The sequence below is a fragment of the Pollachius pollachius genome, assembly GCF_949987615.1.
Source record: "Pollachius pollachius genome assembly, chromosome: 9".
NCBI classification, from domain to species: Eukaryota; Metazoa; Chordata; class Actinopteri; order Gadiformes; family Gadidae; genus Pollachius; species Pollachius pollachius.
Window position 1 is genome coordinate 19,356,506 of NC_136942.1, and position 20,930 is coordinate 19,377,435.

Here is a 20,930-nt window from a genome sequence, read left to right on the forward strand (position 1 = left end):
TAAAAACAGGAAGTAAATGCGACTTGTTGTGAAAAACACCACTCCTTCTTCTTTTTCTTTTCATCGAATAACAAGCAAACCTTCCAAAACCATGACACCAACGTCACGACGGTAGACCCTATGTCGCAGTTCGATGAAGTCATTAAGAAGCTTATGGACATGCTGGCAGATTAGGTTTTGGTCTTGTAATCCTGCAGATTACCACCGCGCAAGCCTGCTGACTGTGATTGCTTCGTACGCGGAACCATTTCTTTACATTGTTCATTTCTGGTTGCGTCCTCAACACCGGGGAAATACAAGCATGCAGGCAAGAGGTCAAAGTGCAGCAGAGTAGCGGTGAACTGTGTCGGATTGGCCAGACCTCCTTACATGAAGCTCAGAGTAAGAGTGGCGGATGCTCCCTTTTAGTGTATACTTTCTGTTAACTCTCTTGGATTGCAGATTTAAGCACTTCAATACCACATCGCTTCCAACCCAGGACTGAAAAAAGGCTTTCGACCCAAAACTAACAAGAAGAGCTGGGAGGATCATCTCGTCTCTGGAGTGGTCCCCAGATGGTTTCCCTGGCTCTCGATCGGGAAATGGAAGCAGACTGGTCCGCTGAGGAGCCCAAGCTGTCCCTGGTAAAGCCAGAGGACTCTGCTGAACTCGAGGCCTACTCTGGGCCTGCTGAGAGGGACCTTCCCACCCAGATGGAAGATCTCCAGACGCCGGGCCAGGATGGAGGAGAGGAGCAGTGTAGTCAAGGGGAGGATGAGATGGGGAGCCAACGTGAAGAAGGAGAAAGTCACACACTTGAAAACTATTCAGGCAGAGAGAACCGGAGAGTCGGAGGACGTGCGGATGGGAAGAAACTTCGGAAAACAAACAGCTGGAAAACGGTCAGATTCCAGGACCCGTCCCAGACAGATGTGGTGTTGGAGAGGGACAGTTCTGGAGAAAGTCTTTTTCCAGATTATGTGCTGGAGGAATGGAAGTTTGAGGAATTGTTCAAGGCAAAAGATTGGCAGAATATTACAGGTAGGATTGGCAATATGTAAATACAATAAATACAAAGCACGTTACTGCAACTCTTGGGAGGGGTTGGTGCAACAATGTATATACACAAATGTATAAATCATTTTTTTTAAAGGTAGACTAACTCTTAAAACCTAGCTGCTGCGCAACCAGCAGGTAAACCCAATTCAATCCACGGGACTTTTTCTCTATGTTACGCAGATGACTGCCTACTGAGGAAGAAGGTCCTACAACCTGGGCCCCCTCATGCCCCGCGCCCCACCTGGGGCCAGGAAGTGACCGTCAGACTGCAGGGCTTCCTGGAGGACCGCAGTGTTGTGGAGAAGGACAGAAAGCTGGTGTTTGTCATAGGAGAGGCGGATGTCATTCAGGTGCAGTTCCTCTTGACTCTGACCTGGGATATCAGGTCACTGGAATACCAAATACCAACACCCTAAAGTGTATTAGTTACAAACTAGTAAAAAGTGATTTGCAAATCCGACATGTCAGCGTGCATTTGGAATACAACGTTGGGCTTTTCTTCACCCGCAGGGCCTGGAAGAGTGTGTTATAACCATGCAGAGGGATGAGATCACGTTACTACTGGCTGGTTCACAGTATGCCTACGGACTTCTGGGAAGGTATGCATTAGAGTATGAGTTTTTCCAGAACACTACGACTTTCAACCCACCATCGCCACCAGGAATCATGTGTGCTCCATTAGTCACAGTTTGTTTGCCCTAAAAGAAAACACAGATTTTCCTCATGTATTATTCTAATTGGATACCGGGTCAACGTGATGGGACGTTTATTGTAGCAGTCAGAAGAGGCTGGTTTTTGTACCTGTTGCTGTGGGGGTAGCCTGGCTGTCTTCAGTAGCAGGGCTAATGAACCGTAAACAGCAGCAGATGGCTCCTGCTAACAGCATTCAAACACAGCAGACAAGCCAAGAGCCACCAACCTATGGGAGGACACAGCACTCGTATTACGTCCCGTGGTTTGGTTTATATCCCCGGACCATTAAACAGTTAAATCATAAAAGAGACGTTGTGTGTGATTCTCACCAGAAATTGTTGGAATATCAACTGCTAACTGACTTTGAACATGTGTAAATGTATGGTTTTAGAACACGATTGCCAAATATTTTCGCATTGAGTAAGTGAACAAAGTAAAGTTATTGTACCAGCCATTTTATTGGCATGTATTGGATTGGGTATTTTAATGATTCAATAATCTAAATGCGTATTTATATCAATTCATAATAATATAACAACACCTATTAAATAGTCACGCTGTTTAATGGTGTGGGGGATATATGCCAAGCCATGGGAGGTAATATGAGTGCTGTTCTCCCATAGGCTGGTCGGATGTCTGTTGTGTGTGGATGCTGTTGTATTCAGATGGAGCCATACTATCTGAATTTCAACTTAGTATTTCATACTATTGAAATATTTGGAGTTGGTAGAGTTATTAGTAGTTATATAGGTTAATTGGCTTCCACGTTCATCTCTCACTTACTATATCTCTAAACTATATCTGATGCGAGTTCCTGATTCTGTGGTACTTCACTAACTTATAATGGCCTTCGTCAGGGAAATCTTGTCTACTGTCTTTGTGTGATATCCTCGGTCATTGAACTCTGGTATTACACTAACACTTAGATCATACTTCAAAAGGAAGTATTATGTGTCCTATGCACAAAACAACAAAATCGCCTTTCTCTGGATAGACATAATACATCCACATACATTAAACACCTTGTGCCGTGTTGCTGGGTCATACATGAGACATACAAGCCTCTCTAGTCCTGTAGTGAGACGTCCTGTGTGTACATAGAGAGAGAGCCTGTATGTGTGTGTTTGTGCACGTGTGAGGCGGTGTGGAGGCAGCAGGAGCTCAGTTAATGATTGTTTTGATGCAGCTGATTAGGGCTGTGGGCTGTGGAGTCAGATTTAGCCTTGCCCCTGAGGTACAGAACTCCGGCACCAGGCCAGCTCTTTAAACACCAGTAACATTATTTAGTGGTCCCGCAGACAACCTCCTCGCACGGTTCCACTAAAGCACATGTATTCCTATCTCGGCCTGTACATCTACCCATCTAAGGGTTTGATGAACAATAGTAAAATATAACTCAAGAACTACAGACTATTTGAAAGGAGATCAGTTGTAAGTTGGCTTGACCATTGTGTCATTCCTGCAAATACACACACACACATGAAGGAATGCCTCTTGCCTCCCCTCTTGTTGTGACAGAGATGTTGATCAAACTCTATCAGTTGATAACAGACATTGTTGGCTGCTGCCAACAATGTCTGCCAGTTGTATGCCAGGAACACAGGGAGACATGTGATCGCCGTCATCAGCTTTAACGGGGCACTGGGGAGATGTCACTTCTGGTTCACTCGAGGCAAAGAGACTTGTTTTGTTGTGTGATGTGATGGTTTTTCCCCAAGTATGCAGGCAATGAAACCACTCGTTTCTCCTAATTGTTGAGATGGTCGGCTTTTAATGGACCCAGAGTAAGGATGGAATGTAATGTTTGGACTGGAACTCTGACTGTAAACCAGGGGGGCATTTAAGATCCTGTTTAGTGGGGCTGAAGTCTCACTGTTTCTAATCTCAGCCTGCCTGAAAATGTCTTCGGATTTGGTTTCTAAAAATGGAAGTTTTTATTTAGGCCTTATCCAAATTGTTATGAGTCCGAGGATAGCTGAAAACGGGAGGGCGTCAAAGGACCAGCAAAGCAACATATGTAACATATGCGACCAATGGGTGTGTAAGACATAACCCTGTCATATCATCACCGTCATGGATGGCCCTCTTTCCCCTGCACATAGCCTACATAATGAACCAGTGCCGGTGTGACGACGTGTGCAACTTATTTGGAGCTAAGCCCCCTTAAAGGTCAAACCCTACCTCAGTCACCAAGTCGTCCCTGCTGTTAACCATACAGCAAATGATGCGATGGTATACTTTCTATCCAGAGATAATTATTTTTTGAAATCCAATAACAAAGGACTAATATTCTAAGCTAATAGTTAATACTGATAGTCTATATATATATTTTTTTTTTATCCATTTTATTCTAGAGTGAGTTAGGGGGTATGGGAGGACATGCAGCAAGGGACCAGGGTGGGATTTGAGCCCAGGTCTCTGCGGTCAATGGTACGTTAATGGTACGCGCTCTACCCGGAGAGCCACCAGGGCGCCCCGCTTTAATGCATTTGAATCATCTTTCAACCCTATTATTACGTCCTCTGACAAACTAACAACAACAAAACACACCTTTAAAGCTGTGAATCAAAGCCGAGCGCAGCCTTTACATGAATGGGGCAGAGCGAGGTTGCGATAGATAGAGCTATAGAGATTTGGTAACCTTCCACTACAACTCCAGAACACAGCCATAAGCACTGAGCGCTGCGAACCATCTATGATCACACACTGATCCTCACTGCGTGGGGCCTGATTTGTTCTGACTCTGGACATGACATGCCTGTAACAACAGTATGTTATGAGTGTGTGGTAGAGGATGAGTTTTATGTTTTTATTATTGGAAGCAGATCATTTTTAATTTTTTTTAAAGACAGAGAGAGAGAGGAATCTGAATCTGTTGGACCCCAGGGAGCTGACGTCATGATGACAACCAACCCCACTGGTCTAGCGACTGTGGCGAGGAGAAGAAATGTTGTTTAAAGCAGAGCTACAGTTCAGCTCCACGTTACAGCTGGTTAATTCTCCATGAATAACAGTTGTTGCTTCATGTTAACAAACATAAAGGCACTATTGTTTTGTGTTTTTTTATGCAAGATTACCACTAGCCAAAATATAATAATCATATCACGAGGATAAAACAAAATTGGCGGAGTAAAGGAGTTGGTTATTCAACTGAGTCTAAACCAAACCCAGCTTAATTTTACACTGGAATGCAGGGAAGGTGTCCACAGCTTTTGAGTGACACCTAAATGAATCCAGAATGTCTTACAATGACATTATCAGCGAAGAGAAGAATGTAACAAGTATTTACACAAAGAACCTGCAACTTGTGCATGCAGAGATAAACATATGTATTAGCTTAAGACATTTTTTTTGCAATAATAACATCCCTTTTGTGTTGGAACCAACACAAGTTTGTTGTAGTCAGTAATCAAAGTGCATTTTTTTCTGACATGACAATTGCAAATATGTTTTAGCAATACTCAGAGTAAGACACAGGGTAAAGTAATAATTACCACTGATTTTGAACAGATGATACTGTGACTCTCTTAAACGAACGAGATGGAAACAAACACTAACGATGAACCCAAAGCTTCAGTTTGGATTTCACTCAGTTTAATGCGACAAAGATGATCTTGTCAGGGGAAATTAAGAAGAAGTCCCAATGCACACAACCAAAACAATATTCGTTATACACTTTCTTATTTTGTTCTTTCAGGGCTTTGTGTTAGTTTTAGCTTGCCCACAGAAGTCTTGCAAGAGGCCCCACCCAGATGTCATGCTCAAGGAGCATGTCAGCAAGTACAGACAACTGTAGCACGGCTGATAAGATCCGCCCAGGGCCCCGGGAGATTGGCCCGGCGCTAGCTAAACCTTTCCTTTGAACCATTCAACTGAAGCATTGGATATGTACTTTACGTTGATGATGAATAATGAACTTGTATTCGGCGTGAAGTAAAGTTGTCCATGTCTGAATCTGGAGGTGAATCTGGAGGTTGCAACGGTATTAATCGCTCAGCGTGTTTGTTCATGTGCCTCTGCTAATCTCACTTGGATGTTTACCTTTTCACCCGCTCCAAGAGAGCTTATCGCCCTCATCCATCCAGCCCTGGCTGTTAGACAGAGCAGTCCCCTAAACATGGTTCTCCACTTCTGCTTTTACCTTCCTTTTTCTGTATGGGTAATTACTTATCCTAAAATGTTCATTCTTTCTTTTGGTCTTTCTTTTTTTCTTTCTTTCGTTCTGTATTTCTCCCTGTCTGTCTTTCTGTCTTCCATCCTGTCTGATTTTCTGTCTTTCTTGGTTTCATTCTTTCCATTAGGCTAAGAGGGTTTTGGTTATAGTGGTTGTAGGAGCTCTGAAAGATGTTCAGAATCCCATTTGGAGTTGCTTAATGCTCCCTAAATGACTCTTTGGAAAGGCTGGGGTTTAAGGACTCCTTCCTGGGAAAACCTCTGTCAGCTCATGAGTTGTGAGGAACTTTGTTTGTTTCCTTATCTTTTTCTGCCTTACATAATTTTTCTGTCTTCATTCGATATGATTTTTTTTCACCATAATATCCATCAAAATAATTTCATCTTCTTTCTTCTTCTTCTGCTCCAAATCTGAGTAAGCAGGTGTGAAATGTCCTTTGTTGTGTGTCTGAGTCACACACGTTCCTTGTAAACCAAAACAGTTTGGACTGGAAAGCCACACAGGTCGTTGGATACCAGCCTGCCGTCTACCAAGCAGCGCCAATCTCTGTGCCGTGTCATATAACCACACACACACGCGCAAACGCACACACACCACCACGCACGCACGCATGCACGCACACACACGCACACACACACACACACACACCCACACGCACAGACACACACACACACACACACACAGACACACACACACACACGCACACAAACACAGACACACACACACACACAGACACACACACACACACACGCATGCACGCACTCACACAGAGACAGACACACACACACACACACCCACACACACACACACACACACACACACACATACACACACACACACACACACACACACAGATAACAGTTTATCTCTAATCCTGCTGTACCCTGCTGCCACCTTTTCCACCTCAGGCACTCTCCCTTCTTTCCAGTCCGCCCACCTGCTGTGTGTAATAAAGAGAGGTGGAGGTAACCAGAGAGGGATGAGGAGGAAGAGACCTCTGTTTGGTGGCTGGCAGTAATTAAATGGAGCTGTCTGTCGACAGCTAGGCATGGCGCTTCTCCCCGCGCTGAACGAGTCTGACTCCTGCCTATTATCTCAATCAGCATATCATTATACCTCATTTATTTGCTGTTCTTCTTATTTTTTCCTTGTTTGTAACTTTTTTTTGTATCTCCTTTTTGTTGCTTCTAGTGCCAATCAGTTAATGGGCGACTGAGGCTGAATTTACAACACAGATCCTATAATCTGACCTCCAGCACACTATCCATTGTTCCGCTGCAATAACATTGTTGCTGGGCAACTTATGAACAGGCTCTTTTTTGAAATCCTCCTTTGCACTGTAACACTATATTAGTGGAGGCATACGGAGTAACATGAGGCTAGGTGAGAGAGGCATCCAAACCGAACTGACCAAACGCATGTGTGTGACATGCCCCGGTACCCATGCTTTTTACAAGGCATGGGTACCGGGGCACACACACACACACACACACACACACACACACACACAAACACAAACACACACACACACACGCAAACACACACATACACTACACACACGCATGCACGCACGCACGCACGCACGCACGCACACACACACACACACACACACACACACACACACACACACACACACACACACACGAGGGCAAACACATGATGGGCACACACAGAGACACGCACACAAACGCACACACAGGCTGACACACACAGACACACCCACACACATACATGCAGATGTGTGTGTAATCCTCAGTGTATGTCATTCTCTGGATGTGGCTTCGCTGGGGCTCTGAACCAGCCACTGCACCAGGGGCTGTGCACCCGGGCGTCAGGCGGGCGGCTCCTCCTGGCAGCTCGCACGCAGGATGTGTTGCCGGGTGTCAGCGGGGGGATGGGGGGGGGAGGGGAGGGATAACTGTTATCTCTGAGGTCACAGCAAGTGAGTCATCCCATTGAGACGTCAGTTTGTCGTCATCGCTTACGTGCCCACTCACACACGCCCGTACGCACGCACGCCCGCACGCACGCACACACACACACACACACACACACACACACACACACACACACTCACACGTCGTGAACACAGACACTCACGTCGTCAACACACACACACACACCTGCCCACTCACATACACAGACACAGACACATACGTGTTGTGAACACACAGACTCTCACACTCACACATACACACACATTCAAAAACACACACACACACACACACACACACACACACACAACAAACACACAAACCACTGACAGACACCAGACGCACTACACACACACAAGCATTTCACACAGTGCTGTTTCAATCCCTCTTATACCCCTTCCAGATTAATGAAGGGCGTACAACCACTGACTGCCCTAAGCATCGATTAAATAATCAAGTCAATTGTTGCCACACCACGGTTTGCCCATTAACCAAAACAGGTCTTACTTAGCGGCATGACTGCGTCGCGTAATACCCATGCTCATGATATTTAGTTCAGGTGACTTAAGTCCCACAGCACGTCGGCATGCTAACCATCAGCGCCTTAACCAGAGCCGAGCACAGACGGCTACGGGTCATTCCAGTCGACCATCCGCTCTGGATGCGCGGCTAATGAACCCTGGCTCCACGCCTCTGATCTCCCCCTGAACATGTGGAGGCCTGGAGGACAGAGGCAGTACAGCGGGCCCTGTAGCGACCCCGCCTTCCAACAGGGCCAGGTCCATTAGCCACGGCCACCGTGGGCTGCAGTTCATCTCAAATACAGCATAAGCTCTCTTTCCGTGTGGCCTCAGGGCGGCTCTCCGTGGTTATGGCTCCACGCTGAGCGCATCTTTGTGTCGTTTTATCGGGATCCATAGCTCACAGTGTCTCTGGTGTTTCACAGCAGCCGTTGATGAACGAGGGTCATCAGAGTGCAACCGCTGAGATGACCAGGAACCATCTATGTGATCCAACACGGGTGCATTGTTTAAAGGCATCGTATTCCGGCATGATGCACAACATAATTATGTTGAGAAGATGTGACATTTACGAGATGGCTGTTCACCTTTGGATTGGTTCTTTGATAGCAGGTACACGGTTGTTTTGCATATAAATCTCATGAAAGCTCAGACTTGAAAGGAAATTAACTGTGGATTATCATCCATTTTCCTGACATTTATTTCTCCTCTCAGAATGTCGTTTATTATTTACAAAGCTGTTTGTTGTCGCGTCAATGTCTGTTTCTATCTTTACAATCTTAAAGGGGTCCAAGGGTGAATTTTGCCAAACTTGTAGAAAGTATGATTCCGTTCCTTCTTACCACATTTTAAATAATTTTTGCTGTTGATGTTGACTTTGAATTGTTTATTAATATCCACTGAGGAAGTCGGCAATTATGAGTGGTATTGAAAAACGTTAACCAAAAACTTGCATTTGGGGTCCATTTCTGAATTGGCTGTGACCAAGAAGGCTTTGAAGTTCAATCCTAAACAGCCATGGACTGGAGCTTGTTTGCCTTCTCTACTTTTCCATCTGCCAGACTATAATAACTGTATCTAAACACCCTCCCTCTTGCTCGCATCTGAGTGAACCTCCTTATGGACTGCAAATTGCCCTGCCCTGAGAAGCCTTAGCTGGGGTCATTCCTAGGGTATTGTATACCTGTCTGAAAGCATGTTCCACTCCCTGTCAGGCACAGAACTCTGACCTCGGATTCTGATTCCTGCTACAAAGCAAACTTTTTTTGCAGCTTTTTTTGAACAGTGTTCTTGCCTGGTTGACTCGGTGGTACTGGAGGAATCGTGAAGGCAGAGATAACGTTGTTATTTCTTTCCACTTAGTCTCAGACGATTTACAGTATCCCTCCGGGACTAAGAAATGACCGTAATGTCAATACAGCACCGCTGTGTGCAGTTAATGCCATTACGTGAGAGACCTGCAGAAAAACCAATAAATCAATTTCACTTGGCAAAATAGTCTTTAAGTGGAGCTAAAAGGACCTAACACACAGCCTCAAATCAGCTTCCTCAAGCTGAGCGATAACCCCAGTGTGTATGGGAGGATTATCAACTCAAACAACTGATCCCCACTTGTCCTTCTGATTACTGCAATGCATAGTTATGCAGTGTACCAGTATATGGTATAGTGTACCCCTATAAAGCCAGGCATGTACAATGTTTTTGGTCCAGGGCTAAATTGATTTGTCTATCTCCATTTTAAACAGGCAGGAACACACCTGCTGTAGATTATATGGGGAGCTCTGAGGATTTGAACCCCCACAATGTGGCCGGTAGCTAGCCTTGATCCCTGACACCCCCCACTGTCCACCGCTTTGTAGTTCCCCGCTGGAGGAGGGAAGGAAAACAAACAGTATGGAAAAACATGCATCATGCCCCCCCCCCCCCCCCCCCCGCCCCTCTTCTCCTCCTCCCCCAGAAGGCTGTTTTGCAGAAAATGTGGCGTATATTTTGTGGCATATGGGGGGGCGGCAAATGGCGTTTCACCAGGATTAGGGATAAGCTCCTTTGAGTTGTTTGTAATTGTGTCATGTTCATCTATGGATGCAGAAAAACAGCAACAAGGCAGCATGAAACATCCATCAGGCAAAATACAAAAAATAATGCAAAAAATACAAAAACAACCTCCAACACGACCTCTGCATGCCGTGCTGCTGATAATGGCGTGCCGCACGGCAAGACTTCTATTGGTGTCCTTACAGGCAAGCGTGACGTTCAGAGGCTGTTAAAGGTGCCGCTGTGACTGAGCTGCGCATCCATAAACCTTAATGGGGAAGTTTGCGTTGCAGCAAAGTGTTGGTGCAGTTTATCAGCCACCAGCTGATAAAGCTGTAAACGTGTAAGCTTTGATGAGGCCGATCCATAACTCACAAACCAGGAAAATGTAAACAATCTGCCGGGGCTTATAATGAGGCTGTAGGCATCACACACCAGTACCATACTGAGGCGTAACTCGTTTGTTCTCATTAAAACCTTGTGAAATCTTTATTGATTAAGCCTTTTGGAGATACAAAGCTGCACTGTCCATTCTAATATTTTGATATTAAACAACAAGGCATAAAACGATCTTTGACCCAGAATGTTGCTTTAACAGATACAAAGACAGCATAGAGTGGAATTCCTCGCATACAATCCAGAATGTTGTTTTTACAGAAATAGCATTCAGTGGAATTTCGCCCATACAATTGAACTTGTTTCAAACAGGGTTATGCCAGGGTGCTATGCTTAGTTACGAAACACATTCAACAAAAGTGGTGTATGGATCTGTTTACTTTATTCAACTGCATCTACAAATTGAGCCAATATTATTCATAATGTATAGAAACTTTCCAATTAAAATGACTTATTTGATGTTGAACTTGAATATTCCCTCGATGTAGCCCAAATCCATAATGAAAAGTAGAAGCCGTCTTTAGAAACCCTCCATGATTGGCTGCTTCCTATAAACCTGTCCCGTCTTGCTGTGCTGGCAGATGTGGGGCCTAAACTAATGCCTGGCTAATGTAATGCTCCATCTTCTCTAACCCAGCTTAACTATCCACTTTCGCTAGGCCCTGCCAGCTCCTGCAGTGCACATCTCTGTCCCTGATGTTGGCGAGATAAGTGCCTTTATTCCGTTTAGGGTCCCATGGTGATGTACAGCGTTTCTCCAGAGGATTAAAAAGTGTATGGATTATTACACCTACTTTACCTTTCCTGTGACTTAACTGTCACAGTTAGTTTTTCTATGATAATTCAGTCTTTCCGAGTCGTCCTTCAATTATTCCCTACAAAAGTTAAGCATTTTCTAAATATTTTGATGTAGTTGGTACCCGTACATGATAAAACATGTACGATTGGAAAAAAGGGTGTTTTGAACAGAGAATGGACAGAAAGGGCCAGCAGCCGGGGTCTGGTTTGGAGGACAACAGCATCATGGGATACGGCGGGTCTCAGGTTTCAGTCCCATGGTGGTCAGGTCACTCGGTTTCACCAGATAGATGGGCTTGTCCCCTTGTCCCACTGACCAGCTCTGTGTTTCCTGTCTGTACTTAAAACACACCCAGGGGGCTCATTGGCTAATCTGGCCGCTGCAGTGTTGTGCCGCGGCGCTAATCACCAGTGACCTCTTTAACACCATAAACCCAAAGATCTGTCAACGTGTCTTCGCACTCAGCGCTCCACGGCCCTCCACTAATTACTTAATGGCTTTGAGCATCTCCCCGGCAACAGAGGCACACACTGGACTCTCCCCTCCGTCCATCACCGCCACGCCCACTTTGGGCTTGTTTTCCTCTGCTGTGACTCCAGTGGCTCTGCTCCGTATAACCAGCGGCCCGCTGCAAACGGGTCTGCTGTAAGAGCGGCCATCTCCCCCCCACTGATCGTCATGATATCACTCCACAAAAAGGTAATCTGGTGAATCCTGCACGAGAAGGATCACTTGTTTTCCTCAGAAGTCCTTGCGCAAAGGGGGTATGGTTTTGAGCTGTCGAGCGGCGGAGTATGACCAACCACCCATAACACACAGATCTTTCAGTCTGGTGTGAAAGGTCTGGAGTGCGGCTATAGCCGTTAAGGCAGGGCTGAGGAGTGACTCAGCATTTCTGGTCAGAGGGGCTTCTTTAGTGACTCATGCTGAGCTCTCTCCTTCCTTTTCCCAGAGTAAATAGAAAAATCAATGGCATGAAGGTATAGGGTTCTGCCTTTCAATTATTCACAAGCCAAACACTGCTTCACTGACTTTCCTGACCTGGCCGATTTTGTACCTGGTATCACAACGTTCACTAGCTTATTTGCTTAAGAGTTAATATCAAGCTGCTTGAAACTGTGGATCTTTCATAGGGGTTTTCCCTAAGCAGATGGCTGTTTTTCCTTTTAATTTTAATATCATAGAGAAGCTTCACTCACTTTCCGTTCTGCTCTTATATAGAGATGGGCGATATGGCCTAAAATCCATATTGCGATATACATTGCAGCCTCTTGCGATAACGATATATATCACGATATAAAATCATAAAATAACCGTTTCAGAACAGGTTACATAGACCCTAAGGAAAGCCAAACTGCTAAATGTATTTTAAAAAAAGAGAAATATAGTATGTCATTTCGAGAACATTTATTGTGAAACACTGTAATCATACAACATAATGTTGCAGATAAATAAAATTAGTATTGGGTTTCTTTCCTTTAGTTCAAACCATTCTAAAATGCACTACACTTAGTTTAAGTCCTTGGTTCTTAAATGCCACCCAAGATGCAGAGAACAGGAAAAACGGGTGTCTTTCTAGATAAGGAACAGACCCTGTACTGACAATTATGGATGGGCATGATTAATTGATGATCGATCATTGAGTGTTAAGATTTTTGTCGATTACGTGATATTTTCAACCATCAAAAGGAGGTTGACCCAGCCGGAGAGGTGGTCTCGGAGACGTTGCTCAACATGGAGCAAAGAGGAGACGGAACGTCTTTTGGATATTTGGGTCCGATATCCAAAAGACATTCCGTCTCCTCTTTGCTCCATGTTGAGCCACCACCCGACGGTCCGACAAAAGCAAGTAAAAAGTATGCTGGAAAACATAACTTAAAAATGCCGATGCATTTAACACATTCCGAGTCAGGATGAGGGAGAAGGAGTTGGCCCAGTCCGCAGATCAATGTATATCACGCTGGATATCCATGATTGTTTACTTTCACCGGTGCTTCCCCCCCCCCCCCCTTTTTCTTTAACGCTTTACAACGCCCCAGACCTTTTTGTCCAATGATGTAACCCATTCAGACCGGATCACGCATCTGTGCGTGTTTACCTTTAAGACCGGATTGCGCATCAATGCGGGTTTACCATTAACCCATTTGCACCGGCTGCGCGGAGCAACATTGTATCTACTAGATACAATGTTGCGCCGCACAGCAGCCGGTACAAATGGGTTAACGTTCTTTGCACACATGCAGGTTTGTTGACGAATTCTGGCACTGTTGCGAAAATTGCAATGTGAAAAGGAATTGCACCAAACCAAAAATTAAACATTGTAGTTTGCGTCATCAACATGCATTATCGCGATAGAATTAAAATCTCTATCGTAGGCCATTTTTTATCGTTTATATCGTATATCGTTTATATCGCGCATTACTACTCTTATACATAATGTTATAACAAGTGTGTGGTGAACCCACCTGGTGTTGGTGATTATTCCTTGGAAAGGTACTACGTTGCAAAAGATACACAACGTTGCAAAAGATAAGCCATTTTCATGATTGGTCATAACCGCCTCAGACACACATATTAGATAATAAATTCAGACATACCTACTCTCATGTCCTCCTCTAGGCTGCAGTTTCAAACCGGCTTATCTGCATTTACCGTGTGCCTACACTTTTCACAATGAGTTACAATCCCGTAAGGTAACCGTAACCAGACCAGTGTGTTGAAAGTTATCCATATGACCAGAACCATGGGCAACAGTGTCAGCATAGGCGTCATTGTATGCATTGTTTGTTATCAAACACTGAGCACTCTCATGCAACAGTCCGCCTGGGGGATGTTGAGAACGCTTCCAGAATAGCTCAGGGGGAAATGAAAAAAGAGAGAATAACAAGTGGTGTCATGCTCAACAGTTCGAGCGTGAGAACTGAGCGTCTCAGAACCAAGCAGAAGTGACCAGTATTTTAGGTTTATTTATTTACAGATATTACATTTTTGCACTCTGAGCATATGGCAGTTCCTGTGGAACATCGGCCTCAAGGTTGAACCCCCTGCTCCCCTACATCCACCACAGTGTTTGATCATCGTTATATCAAACCACAGCTCGCATGCACTGCACCAAGAGGAGCCGCTGAGACGGACCTCTCTAAAGCCTTTATGCTCTGAACTCTTAGCGTCTCTGAATGCTGCTGCTCCCCACGGCCTCCCGCCCGCCCTCACAGGAGACGAGCGGAGCTGGCTCGGGTTCCCAAGGCCATGGAGGTGGCCTTTGGGACCCACATGCATCCTCTGGCAGCCAGTGTGTTCTCTATGGGGGGGTGGAGGTGAAGCAGTAACCCGACGCGAGCTGCTGACACCGCCACCCAGGGGCTAGGGGCGTGCACCGACGCTGTTGGCCGGTAGAAAGTTGTGTCATGGACAGGGAGCGGTTGAATTATTCACGCGGTGACAGAGCTCTCCCCTGGTATGGTATCGGCTTGCTTTCCAACAAGGAGTGGCTTGAAGCGTTGGCTCCGGCTCACCTCAGTCTGCCCTGGGTCTCAGATCTTGGTTTCGCTGAGCAGGCAAAAGGGACATGGTCTTGCTTGGAGTTAAACTGCCGTGATGTAACTTCAGAGCGTGTTTTACCTTTTGCTCCCTGTAGCCAACAGTTAGGAATAACCTTTACCTGACACTTTTTTTTCACGGCAGCCGTCTCTATATGACACTCTTTGTAATTAGGCACGTCTGGAAAATGAAACCTGTCCAGCCACGGCTCATCCCGCCAGGGGCTTGTTTTACCCTGTAAAAGAGGGGACACACAATGAAATGATGAATGCTGGGAAAAAGGGACAAGATGCCATTTTAAGTGGAATCCATTTTTAAGTTGAAGAGTCATTTTGTAAGGGTACTGACTGAGCTCAGAGTATTGGCTGATTAATAAATTACGGTAAATAAGTCGGCTTGAGGATCTATTTCTATTGTCCGAAGAGTCGCATCCCCTCTGTCATTGATGCTGAGGGCAATGAAGCAGTGATTGAGTTATGATGCGAGGAATTCATGAGGCACTGTGACTGATGATTAACTATGCCCTGTCGAGCATAGCACATCAGAATAGTAAGCTGAACATGTCTGTCTGCATATCTGTCTATCTGCCTGCCTTGTCTGATAATCCATCCATTCATTCATTTCGGTGTGCATCTGCATATATGTGTCTGTGTGTGTGTGCGTGCGTATGTGTGTGCGTGTGTGTGTGTGTGTGTGTATGTGTGTGCATGTGTGTGTGTGTGCGTGTGTGTGCATGTGTGTGTGTGTGCGTGTGTGTGGAGATGTGTGTTTGTGTGTGTGTGTGTGTGTGTGCGCGTGTGTGTGCGCGTGTATGTGTGTGCGCATGTATGTGCGCGTGTATGTGTGCGTGTATGTGTGCGTGTGTGTGTGTGTGTGTGTGTGTGCGTGTGTGTGTGTGTGTGTGTGTGGCAGGGAGCCTGATATCCCCTCCTTGGCGCCCCTCCTGTACCAGCTGCAGGTGGAGGGGGTCCAGGAGAAGCGGGACCCCCTGAGCCTGCCCATACCGGACCGCATCCGCATCGGCAACCAGAAGCGGGAGCGGGGGAACTTCCACTTCACGAGGGAGGAGTACCACATGGCCGCCAGGGCCTACCTGATGGCCCTGGATGTGCTCACCACCAGCGCCAGAGGTGAGCGCTAGGGCGGTGCTATCGCCACACTGGTTTAATGGTCTAGGGGGTTCAAGCGTTGTGATATGCCGCGTTCTTGAAGAAAGTAGTCCAATCCGGATCGCTTTTAACTCACTTTATTTGGAACGGTGTTTCGGTATGGTAACTATGAAGCAAAAGGAGGGGAATTGTATCGGACACGCGTGTGCGCGACAAACAGCAGGCCTCTGTATCTAACTTGCAAGTACGGACTGCCAGATGTTTCTGCTCTCGTTGGCTCCAGGCCCTGCTTTAATACCGAGTAGGCGTGGCCTATGGGACGTATTAGCTTCGGCTTCCTCACCTGTCTAAAGGTGCTGCCATCTGTGGCTGGAGTAGTTATTGCAGCTTTCAGTCGGGTCCTGCTCCCCTTTGTGCTACGTATAGTAATTACGGCTTATGTGTTCGACCCTGCTTCCTAGTGGCTATGTGTGGGCAGCTTTTGTGCTTAAAATACGTAACAGATACATTGATGGATTTCATGAGCAAGGCGCCTACCCCTAACGCCTCCCCGTGAGCTGTCTGGCGCCTTGCGTGGTTGACTCCACCGCCAGTGTGTGAAGCTGTCGGTTTGGATAAAACCGTCGGCTAAACGCCCTTACTGTAAACATAAATGTCAACTGACTTGGTGTCCATATGCTGTCAGGCGTATTTTCATTGTCAGAATGCCCTCAACCGCAGACGCACAAACACAGGCATGCATGCACACGCACACAGCCGAATAGAGTGAGTGCAGTCAAATTCAAAAGTATGACATTGATTCATTTAGTTTATACTAACCATCTTTTGTTCAGCATATACTCTGCTACACTACACTTACACACAACCATACCCACACCCACCCACACACACACACACAGATACAAACTTAACCTGTTCTTTTCACAACAATCGCTACCTGCACTAATAACACTATCGTGATGCAGGCTCACAGCTCTACGCACTGACTGACTGGGTCAGTACATTAGCTTAATTCCTTAATTCCTCCTCATTTGTATTATTATTATTATTATTGCCGCCATCATAATCACTTTAATCACAGAAACTGGCTGGACTCAAGAGGCTCATTTGATTTTCATTTGATTTCCCTGGTCTGGTTTAGAGATAATACCATGGCTGGCTGCTCCACAAATGAATAATCATGGATCAGTTGGTTGAATTCATTGTCCAGTTCACTGAAGGAGGTAGGATTTCGGCATGTGGTGCACATGATCTGTAGAGGATGTTGGCCATGACTGACGATGTGTCAGCAGTCTCCCTACATCTTATCCCCTTATTTAAAATTCAGGCTTCTTGGCATATTAAAATTGCCCCTTCCCTCCTTTGATAAACTTGTGAATAAAGGGATATGTCTGCTGCGCTTCATTTCTGTTACCCACTATCTTTGACACTTTTTCTCTGTCTCTTTAATTCAAGAATGGCATGTGCACACAACTGTTAATAAACCTTGTGCTTTTAGAAGGTTAGCTTTAAAGAGAACTGAGAGTCAAGTCAGCCAAATGTCATCTTTCACTGTCCCTGAAAGAGAGGTGACTCCTCAGAGCTTGTTTTATTCGATCTCATGAAGATGCCACTCCCAAAAAACTAGTCCAACACTCCTTAGTCCCTCACTGCTACACAGGGCACCAAAACAAGCACCGCACACACACAGCACAGCACAGTACACGCTTACAAAGACAACAACAGACACAACAGAACAGAGATTTATATCTCCCCCCCCCCCCCCCCCCCCCCCCCCCCCGTTCCTCTAGACCCCAGCGAGGACGGCCTGGTGGCGGAGGAGGAGGAGGAGGTGCACGCCTACCGGGTGAAGTGCCTCAACAACCTGGCCGCCACTCAGCTGAGGCTGCAGCACCACAGCGAGGCCCTGCACACCAGCCGCGACGTGCTCTGCCTAGAGCCCAACAACGTCAAGGCCCTGTTCCGCACCGGGAAGGTGAGGGCACGCCTGCTCATCAATCACACGTTATTCGTAGCCCTAGGCTTAGCGGGGGGAACCAACACCACACGAGAGCTCTGATTCCAGAACCAGTCCGAATCCCAGATGTTGAATTGGTTCGCACAAATAACATGTGTTGATCGGAAGAAAGCTAGAGAATGGTTCAGAGGTGAACTCAGTCTTCTTTAGCCAAATTGTTATTTTCAAATGGCTTCCGTTGGGAGGCTACTCAGTGACGCATCAGCCTCCATCACAGCGACCACCTCTCTGAGTTCCTCCTGCGTCAACAAGTGCTGTGACTCACAGGTCTCCTTGAAGAGCATGATGCTGACTCTCCCTTCCCCCTCAGCTGCTTTCTGATCAGGGGCAGTACAAAGAGGCGATGGACTTGCTGAAAAAGGCGTTGAAACTGGAGCCTGCCACCAAGGTAAGCCTGCGCCCTGCAATAGGCCGATGTCCCTTCCCCAAATTAGAGAGGCACATCCCCCTTTTCCACATATCTAAAATCTTGTCTTTCGACAACATTGCTTTCTTTAATGACAGAATGTGGGCCTACATACCTTGGACAAAGGTTTGGTCATATTTAAAGTTTCACTTACATAAGTATAGAGTGTTTTAGGTTTTTTGGGTTAACAGAACAAATTTGCGGTGTAAACCATGGATAGCTGATTATTGTAAGTATATACTAATCTCCAAATAATGCCATCAACATTAAGGCATCCTCGTTAAAGTGGATTCGTTCATCCATAACCCTACTACATTAGAAGGAGTGATTAAGTCTAACTCTACCTTAAGAACCTGTTCTTTCTTGTTTAGGTGTGCGCTATCTGCCAAAAACGGATTAGAAAGTATCTGGCATTTTTTAATAACAAATAATTACATGTCCCAACAAACGGTTCGAAACCTGTGTACGCCTATTCATTTATTCCCATACAAGTACATAATTAGATGTAGAATTACTTCTTTCTTATTTATATTTAATTATTTATGCTCTGTTGTACAATTTCATCCAAGCCTTCCTGTTCCTTCCTGCGTTCTGAATGTCAGCCCCCAGTCTAGACTCTAGACAAACTCAAATATCTGCAGCCAGGGTAATTACACCCCTGTCTAAATGCTGCTTACAGCACTCTGGTTGGCTTTTTTATAATGGGTTTTATTTTTCGCCAGTATGTGGCTGGTGGAAAAAAGTACAAGAAACATTGTATTGAAGATCAAAGTAGAGTTTTTAAATTGGCCTGGATTTTGTATAAATTTTTCCATTTTATTTCTTTAGAATGGACCTTAATGGATGCTTTGAAAGCAAGAAAAACATTTCATTTCAGTTTTCTATCAAAGGTTTAATACGTGTTCTGACAGTTTATCTGTATTGTAAAAAAAATAATCTACCTCATCTAGTCTGTCCAATTTTCAGTAGTTTTCATACCTCTGCTTCCCTCTGCTGGACATCGTCAAACTGCAACAAAACCTTTTGTACTGACAGTTTTTCCTCTAAATGCGTTTGTTTTTACCTCTCTCTGTCTGTCCAACAGGCCATCCATTTACCTGTGTCTGTCTGTCCCACAGGCCATCATTTTCTTATCTTTGTCTGTCTGTCCAACAGGCCATCCATTTACCTGTGTCTGTCTGTCCCACAGGCAATCCATTTACCTGTGTCAGTCTGTGCATAAGACCATCCATTTACCTGTTTCTGTCTGTCTGACAGGCTATCCATTTACCTGTGTCCGTCTGTCCCACAGGCAATCCATTTACCTTTGTCTGTCTGTCCAACAGGCCATCCATTTACCTGTGTCTGTCTGTCCAACAGGCCATCCATTTACCTGTCTGTCTGTCCAACAGGCCATCCATTTTGAGTTGTCTAAGCTGGTCCAAAGGCAGGCCGGTGACAGACCGATCGGTGAAGTGAGGACTAAAGCCATGCAGCTTCTCGGAGAGAACGTCAGGCCGTTCCTCATCCCGTCAGCGAAGAAACCCCCTGTAAGCAGCCATGAGTTTACCCTCACGCAACGCTTACTTTCTCATCAGTTCTCATCAGTATAGCCTGAGGGGGACTGTGCCGTTGACTGTGTGTCCTGTTGTTCTAGGGGGTCTCATGGAAGCTGCTACTTGGAGCGCTGGTGGTGGCCTTGGGCAGTCTAGTGACCTCCATCGTTCTGACGGCAAGAAACTGACGCCGTCTGTAGAGCTGAAGTGAACCCCGACAACTTTCAGCCCATGAATATACTGTAGATCGACAGCCATTGTCTGTGACTGGGAAGAAGGTGTGAAGACTCGGGCACTGGGTAAGGTGCCACTTGGTTAGGGCCTGGGGATGGAGCCATGGCCGGAACATGATCGTTTATGTAGAAGAGGAATAGCATAAGGGCCACTGGGCTGTTTTTAAGTGGTTGGGGAACAATTTACAATTGGGGGACACTAATTAACCATCAACATTAGTTAATACAGTAATAAGCATTAACCAAGTTAACTCATGGTCTAGAAATCATTTATCAATGGTGTTCATTTATATATAATTTTATAGGGTTGAATAGGGTTAGCATTACGATTACATTATGAATAAATTATTACTAGGAAACATGATCACTATTAGTAAATGATGACACCATTAACTAACTTAACTTTTAGTTTATGTAAGATAAAAGGTATTGCTTCTATTACTGTGTTAATTAATGTTGATTATTGCACCATAAACACGAAGTGTTATCAAGGGTTGTGAA

General features: G+C 45.5%; 1 protein-coding gene across 1 annotated transcript; it reads left to right on the plus strand.

The window, feature by feature from the left end:
- The first annotated feature begins 542 nt into the window (after positions 1–542).
- fkbp16 (FKBP prolyl isomerase 16) lies at positions 543–20,892 on the plus strand. The gene is made up of 8 exons (XM_079743123.1): positions 543–1,020; positions 1,219–1,388; positions 1,549–1,637; positions 16,042–16,259; positions 18,029–18,213; positions 18,566–18,643; positions 20,053–20,190; positions 20,298–20,892. Exons 1-8 carry the CDS (start codon positions 555–557, stop codon positions 20,382–20,384), a joined length of 1,431 nt encoding a protein of 476 aa, XP_079599249.1. The 5' UTR covers positions 543–554; the 3' UTR covers positions 20,385–20,892.
- The last annotated feature ends 38 nt before the right edge of the window (positions 20,893–20,930 follow it).

What these genes read in the sequence shown, in the direction of transcription:
- fkbp16 (XM_079743123.1), top strand. Translation starts at nt 555, where the DNA reads ATGGTTTCCCTGGCTCTCGATCGGGAAATGGAAGCAGACTGGTCCGCT. An exon ending in GAGAGGCGGATGTCATTCAG is followed by an intron (nt 1,389 to 1,548) that starts GTGCAGTTCCTC and finishes CTTCACCCGCAG; the next exon opens with GGCCTGGAAGAGTGTGTTAT. An exon ending in CGTCAGCGAAGAAACCCCCT is followed by an intron (nt 20,191 to 20,297) that starts GTAAGCAGCCAT and finishes CTGTTGTTCTAG; the next exon opens with GGGGTCTCATGGAAGCTGCT.